The sequence below is a fragment of the Coregonus clupeaformis genome, chromosome 19 (assembly GCF_020615455.1).
Source record: "Coregonus clupeaformis isolate EN_2021a chromosome 19, ASM2061545v1, whole genome shotgun sequence".
In the NCBI taxonomy this organism is placed as follows: Eukaryota; Metazoa; Chordata; class Actinopteri; order Salmoniformes; family Salmonidae; genus Coregonus; species Coregonus clupeaformis.
Genome location: NC_059210.1, coordinates 58,005,108 through 58,014,479, shown reverse-complemented (window position 1 = coordinate 58,014,479; position 9,372 = coordinate 58,005,108). Strand labels below are relative to the sequence as shown.

The following is a 9,372-nucleotide window of genomic DNA, read 5'->3' as shown; positions in this document are numbered from 1 at the left end:
TGAAATGGTCCACCCACACAGACAGTGTGGTGAAGAAGGCACAACAGAGCCTCTTCAACCTCAGGAGGCTGAAGAAATTTGGCTTGGCACCTAAAACACTCACAAACTTTTACAGATGCACAATTGAGAGCATCCTGTCGGGCTGTATCACCGCCTGGTACGGCAACTGCACCGCCCGCAACCGCAGGGCTCTCCAGAGGGTGGTGCGGTCTGCCGAATGCATTACCGGGGGCAAACTACCCGCCCTCCAGGACACCTACAGCACCCGATGTCACACCAAGGATATCAACCACCCAAGCCACTGCCTGTTCACCCCGCTATCATCCAGAAGGCGAAGTCAGTACAGGTGCATCAAAGCTGGGACCGAGAGAATGAAAAACAGCTTCTATCTCAAGGCCATCAGACTGTTAAATAGCCATCACAAGCACATTAGAGGCTGCAGCCTCTATTAGAAATCACTGGCCACTTTAAGAAATGGAACACTAGTCACTTTAATAATGTTTACATATCTTGCATTACTCATCTCATATGTATATACTGTATTCTATACTATTCTACTGTATCTTAGTCTATGCCGCTCTGACATTGCTCGTCCATGTATTTATTAATATATTCTTAATTCCATTGCTTTACTTAGATTTGTGTGTATTGGGTATATGTTGTGAAATTGTTAGATATTACTGTCACGCTCGCCGGGAACAGAGGAGGACCAAGGCGCAGCGTTGCAGGCAAACATACTCTTTATTTAGCGATCTTAAGACAAAATAAACAAAACGATAACGTGACAGTTCACGGTCTAACACAAACCAACTAGAAACAAGATCCCACAAAACCAACGGGAAAACAGACAGTTTAAATATGGCTCCCAATCAGAGACGACCAGCAACAGCTGACACTCGTTGCCTCTGATTGGGAGCCACTCTGGCCAACATAGAAATAGCACCCATAGAATACACCCTAGAACAAAACACATAGAACTAACACACCCTGGCTCAACATACAAGTGTCCCCAGAGCCAGGGCGTGACAGTACCCCCCCTAAAGGCGCGGACTCCGACCGCGTCAACTAAATACCACAGGGGAGGGACCGGGTGGGCACTCCGCCTTGGCGGCGGATCCGGCTCCGGGCCTGATCCCCACTCCCTCTCCAACCCCCCAAAGTACCCCTGGTCCGGTCTGGCCCCGCTGACCGGAGCTGGACTGCACACTGGTGGAGCGGATTGCTCTAGCTCCGGCGTGAAGCAGCTGACCGGTGCCGGACCAGGCACCGGTGGAACAGGCACGGGCCGTGCCGGACTGACGACGCGCACCATAGGCTTGGTGCGGGGAGCAGGAGCGGGCCGGACCGGACTGGCGACGCATACCACTGGCTTGGTGTGGGGAACAGGCACGGGCCGTGCCGGACTGGCGACGCACACCACTGGCTTGGTGTGGGGAGCAGGAGCGGGCCGGACCGGGCTGGCGACGCACACCACTGGCTTGGTGTGGGGAACAGGCACGGGCCGTGCCGGACTGACGACGCACACCACTGGCTTGGTGTGGGGAGCAGGAGCGGGCCGGACCGGGCTGGCGACGCGCACCATAGGCTCGGTGCGGGGAGCAGGAACAGGCCGGGCCGGGCTGGCGACGCGCACCATAGGCTCGGTGCGGGGAGCAGGAACAGGCCGGGCCGGGCTGGCAACGCGCACCACAGGCTCGATGCGAGGAACAGGAACAGGCCGGACCGTACTGGGGACACACACCACTGGCCCTATGCAGGGATCAGGAACGGGCCGGACCGGACTGGTAACACACCCCAGTACCTCTCGCCGTGCCTCTACACCTTCCTTCCCCTCTTCGACCAGTGGCCCCGTAACCTGGCGGCCTCCTCTGCCAACCCGCTGGGCTGCTCTGTCGCGGTCTCCTGCTGCCCCGTCGTCCACGGCGTTAGCCCCCCCTAAAAATTTTATGGGCTTCACTCCTACCCGTGGACCAGGTCTCCATACTTTTTGCCAGCCTTTCGCCCTTCTGCTTCCACGTCAAGCCCCTCTCTTCCTCACATGGCTTGACCCAGTCGAGGAGGCGAAGGAGATCTGCTAGAGATCTCTCAGGCGATGGCTCCTGGACTTGCTGCTTGGTCCAGTCTTGGTGGGATCTTCTGTCACGCTCGTTGGGAACAGAGGAGGACCAAGGCGCAGCGTTGCAGGCAAACATACTCTTTATTTAGCGATTATACGACAAAATAAACAAAACGATAACGTGACAGTTCACGGTCTAACACAAACCAACTAGAAACAAGATCCCACAAAACCAACGGGAAAACAGACAGTTTAAATATGGCTCCCAATCAGAGACAACCAGCAACAGCTGACACTCGTTGCCTCTGATTGGGAGCCACTCTGGCCAACATAGAAATAGCACCCATAGAATACACCCTAGAACAAAACACATAGAACTAACACACCCTGGCTCAACATACAAGTGTCCCCAGAGCCAGGGCGTGACATTTACATTTACATTTTAGTCATTTAGCAGACGCTCTTATCCAGGGCGACTTACAGTTAGTGAATACATATTTTTTTTATACTGGCCCCCCGTGGGAAACGAACCCACAACCCTGGCGTTGCAAACGCCATGCTCTATCAACTGAGCTACATCCCTGCCGGCCATTCCCTCCCCTACCCTGGACGACGCTGGGCCAATTGTGCGCCGCCCATGAGTCTCCCGGTCGCGGCCGGCTGCGACAGAGCCTGGATTCGAACCAGGATCTAGTGGCACAGTTAGCACTGCGATGCAGTGCCTTAGACCACTGCGCCACTCAGGAGTGACAATTACTTGTTAGATATTACTGCGCTGTCGGAGCTTGAAACACAACCATTTTCACTACACCCGCAATAACATCTGCTATGTGACTAATACAATTTGATTTGATTTGATAGACTGATGTTATTGCTCTCTGTGCTCATTTTTACCCAGCAGTATCTCTGAGGAGAATGACCAGTCAATGGATCACCAACCCAGAGTCCTTACTGATGACAAAGTGTGAGTGATCGCAGTTTGCACTGCATCCTACCTATTTTCTATTAGTTTTATTCACCAGCCATGTGTCTGATGACATCTAGTTCCTTTACTCTGTGAAGTTCCAGATAATAGCCACCAATTCATCATTCAGGATGTCTAATTTAGCTTGTTAAAGGATTTGAACTGTCTAAAGGACACCGTCATTGACTCTGACATTATACTAGAAATTTTAATAAAGTAGTATGATGACTATACCCAAGGTTTAGTGTAACTATCAGGAGATGCAGAGAGCATTGTCTCCCAGGAAAAGCACCACATTTGGTGCTTTAATCTTCACTTAGCCTAGCTTACTGTAGGATGTCAAACCCTGTACTGTTTCATTCATCATTGATCACATCCATATTGATGTTTTTGTACCCAAATAAATGTAATTCAATTCAACAAGGAACATCTTTCTTTTCCACAAATAGGTACCAAACTGTTTCCACTAAGACAGAAATCCAGGAGAAAATGAAATCCTACTTGAAGAATAGGACATATTCTTTATTTGAGGGCATTGAAGATCAAGGAACAACAACACCTCTTAACAACATCTACACAGAGCTCTACATCACACAAGGCGGACGTGGAGAGGTCAATAATGAACATGAGGTGAGACAGATTGAGACAGCATGCAGGTTTCCAGTAGAACAAGAGACATCAATCCAACTCAATGACATCTTCAAACCCTTACCTGGACAAGACAAGCCTATCAGAACAGTGCTGACAAAGGGAGTTGCTGGCATCGGAAAAACAGTGTCTGTGCTGAAGTTCATGTTGGACTGGGCTGAAGGAAAAGCAAACCAAGACATCCAGATCATCTTTCCACTTCCTTTTCGGGATCTGAACTTGATGAGAGATAAAAATCAAAGTCTGATAGAACTAATTCATCACTCCTGTTTAGAAACAAAAGAATCAGGAATCTCAGAAAACGAAAATGTTGTGTTTGTTTTTGATGGTCTGGATGAATGTCGCCTTTCTCTGGACTTCCAGAATAATAAGATCTGCTGTGATGTCACAGAGTCAACTTCAGTGGATGTTCTGCTGACAAACCTCATCAAAGGGAATCTGCTTCCCTCTGCTCAAATTTGGATAACCACCCGACCTGCAGCAGCCAGTCAGATCCCTCCTGAGTGTGTTGACCAGGTGACAGAGGTACGAGGGTTCAATGACCCACAGAAGGAGGAATTCTTCAGGAAGAGAATTGCTGAGGAGGACCTGGCCAGCAGAATCATCTCACACATAAAGACATCAAGGAGCCTCCACATCATGTGCCACATTCCAGTCTTCTGTTGGATTTCAGCAAATGTCCTAGAGAGACTATTGGTTGAAGCAGAGAGTCAAGAGATCCCCAAGAATCTGACTCAAATGTACGCTCACCTCATGATCTTCCTGTCAAAATTGAGGAGTCAGAAGTATCCTGTAGAGCATGCCAACGATTCTCATTGGGATAAAGAGATGATTCTGGCACTGGGAAAACTGGCTTTTCAACAGCTAGAAAAAGGCCATCTGATATTCTATGAGGAAGACCTGAGAGAGTGTGGCATTGATATCAAGGACGCGTCGGTGTACTCTGGAGTGTGCACTCAGATCTTCAGAGAAGAGTCTGGGCTTAACCAGATAAAGGTGTACTGCTTTGTACATCTGAGTATCCAGGAGTTTCTTGCTGCACTGTATGTGTTCCTCGTGTTCACAAACGACAACAACAATCTGATGGCTAAAGAGAAATCCCTCCGCAATAAAAACCGTCTATATGAAGATGCAGTGGACAAGGCCTTGCAGTGTGGAAATGGCCATCTGGACCTTTTCCTCCGCTTTCTTCTAGGCCTTTCACTGCAGTCCAATCAGCATCTTCTACAAGACCTACTTACACAGACAGGAAGCGGCTCACAGAGCAACAAGGAAACAGTCAGGTACATCAAGGAGAGGATCAGGAAGAAACTCCCTCTGGAGAGGTGTATCAATCTGTTCCACTGTCTGAATGAGATGAATGACCAATCTCTAGTGGAGGAAATCCAAAGCTACCTGAGCTCAGGAAGTCTCTCAAAATCTAAACTCTCATCTGGACAGTGGTCAGCTCTGGTCTTCATGTTGCTGACCTCAGAGAAGCTGGATGTGTTTGACCTGAAGAAATACATCAGATCAGATGCGGCTCTTCTCAAACTTCTCCCAGTTGTCAGATGCTCTAGAACAGCCCTGTAAGTGCTTAGTCAAATTACATTGCAGACAGCATGCTAATGTAACATAATAATGAACATCAGTTTTAATTACTAGTTAGGCTTACAACCCAAGCCCAAAGGGGGGATTTATTTGTGGGCACCTGGGTATTTTGAGATGCAGCTTTTCTTTCCACAGGCTGAACGAATGTAAACTCACCAAGAAAAGCTGTGAGGCACTGGCTTCTGTTCTCAAGTCAAACTCATGCTGTCTGATAGTGCTGGACCTGAGTGGCAATACACTCCAGGATTCAGGAGTGAAGCTGCTCTCTGCTGGACTGGAGGATCCACACTGTAAACTGGAGACATTGAAGTGAGTGACTTGTAAATATAAAGATGTACATTCTTCATGTTGTAAATGTAGTTATGGATTTGTGTGGATTACTTAGCTGCATCATCACTGTAAACTGGAGAAACTGAGGTGTGTGACTGTCAAATGTTATTATTAAGATGTAAAAGATAACCTAATGTTGTCTATAGCTAGGTTTCCGTCCAATTTAGCGACAGATGTTCATGTGAATATTCTAAAATCTGTATACATAAAATATGCAAATGTTCCCATTAAATGTACTTGTTGCAGATAAAAGTCTGTGCGTGATGGTTTCCATGGCATTTTCAACTCTACTGATGGTTTTGTCACTACAAATGTTGCTTTATATAGTGAATGTAGCCACTCTGGTATTGGCACTTGCGCTCTAGCCAGCAGCTGGCAGATACAGTGCAGGATATAGCCTATATGCTGAGATAATTATGGACAAAAGAGAGACAGCAGCTAAGCATCGATCATCATGTCACCAGAATAAGACCCTCGATATTTATTGGAAAGGAGCATCAAGCTCATCACCTTGTGAAGTTCATAACTTATTTCATCTGTAGCCTAATAAACTGCATGCTTTCCCGAGTCGTAGTGGGAGGACCACACAAAATGTGAGTCCAAATGTACTTCGATATGTGGTTATTATAACAATATTTGCTGATAAACGCGTTTCCACCGCCATTTCTCGCATAATACATTTTACAGACACAAAAAGATCCCACCTTGTCTAGCGTATTTTGTTTAGTTGACATTTGGAAAGGTAACCGACAAAGTTGCTGTTTCCATCAGGCCGGTCGTGACATTGAATCCAAGGCAGTGCACTGGACAGCTGACAATGCTACTTTCAAAGGTAATTTATGCTTGAGTCGAGATGCGCTACATTTAGATTGAATGCGATTTCCACAGACATTGGGAAATGTTGTCAGCATTGTCGGCATTCCAGTCCGCTGCTCTAGAACTTGGATTAAATTCCATCCTTGGTCTCTGACATCATAATTGAAGACAATTTGTCCGTTTTTTTCATTGATTGTATCATTGTCTTTAGATGCAAAACTGACATTTTCTGGAATATTTGATATTGTGGAACTTTTCTCCCTCACTTTCCACAGGCTGGCAGGCTGCAACATCACAGAGGAAGGCTGTGCTTCTCTTGCTTCAGCTCTGAGGTCAAACCCCTCCCACCTGAAGGAGCTGGACCTGAGAGGAAATACTCCAGGAGACTCTGGAGTAAAGCTGCTCTCTTCTGTACGAGAGGATCCCCTCTATACACTGGAGACACTGCGGTGAGTTTTACTGATCAGTTTCATGAGCACACTGATATAGTGATCAATAAGCCATTGTAGACATCCAGACACCCGGGTCATATTCATTAGTGCAAACTGTAGCAAAACATTTTGCAACACATGCTAGTTTCTTATTGGACAAGTTCAGGTAGTCCCTGCCTGTTTTGTTCCGTGTTCTTCTCTTTGATGCCTAGTGAATACGACCCCTATATGTCTATGCTGCTGTATGAGGAGTTAGATCCACTTCCCTTCTTTCTTTCCCAGGTTAAATGACTGAAAGCTCACTGAGATTCAGTGAAGGAATGGCCTCAGCTCCAAGTCCTTGGTTGTGGGAGTGCGCTGCTTCGAATCAATGATGATAGCTCCTTGAATCTCTCAATCAATCAGAGAGCCCCGGCGAAGTGGTGCCTGGAAAATAACCTCTCCCTCAACATCAACAAACGCATCACCGGGGGCACACAGCCTGCCCTCCAGGACACCTACAGCACCCGGTGACACAGGAAGGCCAAGAAGATCATCAAGGATGTCAGCCACCCGATCAGCCACCCGAGCCACGGCCTGTTCACCTCGCTACCATGTAGAAGGCGGAGACAGTACAGGAGCAACAAAGCTGGGACCGAGATACTGAGAAACAGCTTCTATCTCCAGGCCATCAGACTGTTAAATGGGTGGCAGGGGCTGGTGGTTGGATAAATGGGATGAGAGGTTGAGGCCCACTTTTTTGTTTTCCTGTTTGAATCAAATTAAATTAAATTTTATTTGTCACATACACGTGTTTAGCAGATGTTATAGCGGGTGTGTTGAAATGCTTGTGATTGTAGCTCCGACAGTGCAGTAATATCTAACAAGTAATATCTAACAATTTCACAACATATACCTAAAACACACAAAACTAGTAAGGAATGGGATTTAAGAATATATACATATATGGACAAGCAATGACAGAGCGGCATGGACTAAGATACAGTAGAATATTATAGAATAGAATGCAGTATATACATATGAGATGAGTAGTGCAAGATATGTAAACATTATTAAAGTGACTAGTGTTCCATTTCTTAAAGTGGCCAGTGATTTCAATAGGCGGCAGCAGCAGCCTCTAATGTGCTTGTGATGGCTATTTAACAGTCTGATGGCCTTGAGATAGAAGCTGTTTTTCAGTCTCTCGGTCCCAGCTTTGATGCACCTGTACTGACCACGCCTTCTGGATGGTAGCGGGGTGAACAGGCAGTGGCTCGGGTGGTTGATGTCCTTGATGATCTTTTTGGCCTTCCTGTGACATCGGGTGCTGTATGTGTCTTGGAGGGCGGGTAGTTTGCTCCCGGTAATGTGTTTGGCAGACCGCACCACCCTCTGGAGTGCCCTGCGGTTGCGGGCGGTGCAGTTGCCGTACCAGCCGGTGATACAGCCCAACAGGATGCTCTCAATTTTGAATCTGTAAAGGTTTGTGGGGCCCCTGTGTTGAGGATCAGCGAAGTGGAGATGTTGTTTCCTACCTTCACCACCTGGGGGCGGCCCTTCAGGAAGTCCAGGACCCAGTTGCACTAGGCAGGGTTCAGACCCAGGGCCTCAAGCTTGATGATGAGCTTGGAGGGTACTATGGTGTTGAATGCTGAGCTATAGTCAATGAACAGCATTCTTACATAGGTATTCCTCTTGTCCAGATGGGATAGGGCAGTGTGCAGTGTGATGGCGATTGCATCATCTGTGGATCTATTGAGGGCGGTAAGCAAATTGGAGTGGGTCTAGGGTGACAGGTAAGGTGGAGGTGATATGATCCTTGACTAGTGTCTCAAAGCACTTCATGATGACAGAGGTGAGTGCTACAGGGCAATAGTCATTTAGTTCAGTTACCTTTGCTTTCTTGGGTACAGGAACAATGGTGGCCATCTTGAAGCATGTTGGAACAGCAGACTGGGAAAGGGAGAGATTGAATATGTCCGTAAACACACCAGCCAGCTGGTCTGCGCATGCTCTGAGGACACGGCTAGGGATGCCGTCTGGGCCGGCAGCTCACGTCGGCCACGGAGAAGGAGAGGCCACAGTCCTTGGTAGTGGGCCTCGTCAGTGGCACTGTGTTATCAAAGCGGGCGAAGAAGGTGTTTAGCTTGTCTGGAAGCGAGACGTCGGCGTCAGCGACGTGGCTGGTTTTCCCTTTGTAATCCGTGATTGTCTGTAGACCCTGCCACATACGTCTCGTGTCTGAGCCGTTGAATTGCGACTCCACTTTGTCTCTATACTGATGTTTTGCCAGTTGAATTTCCTTGCGGAGTGAGTAGCTACACTGTTTGTCCGGAAGCAAGACGTCGGTGTCGGCGACATGGCTGGTTTTCCTTTTGAATCCTGGCTTTTTGAAAAGCTTGTTACAAATCAGATGTATTGTTTTATTATAGTAATGTACAATAACTTACATTGTATGTAACCCTGTGTTAATCTATGATATACTGTATGTTCCAAATTAATAATATAATTGAATAATAGCCAAATGAATTTAATATAAGTTGTATTTCATTTTAATA

At 47.2% G+C, this 9,372-nt stretch overlaps 1 protein-coding gene across 1 annotated transcript; it reads left to right on the top strand.

The window, feature by feature from the left end:
* The first annotated feature begins 4,219 nt into the window (after positions 1–4,219).
* LOC123481275 (NLR family CARD domain-containing protein 3-like) lies at positions 4,220–7,332 on the top strand. The gene is made up of 4 exons (XM_045205071.1): positions 4,220–5,236; positions 5,394–5,567; positions 6,680–6,853; positions 7,118–7,332. The coding sequence occupies exons 1-4, from the start codon at positions 4,308–4,310 to the stop codon at positions 7,128–7,130; spliced, it is 1,290 nt and encodes a 429-aa protein (XP_045061006.1). The 5' UTR covers positions 4,220–4,307; the 3' UTR covers positions 7,131–7,332.
* Positions 7,333–9,372: the final 2,040 nt, after the last annotated feature.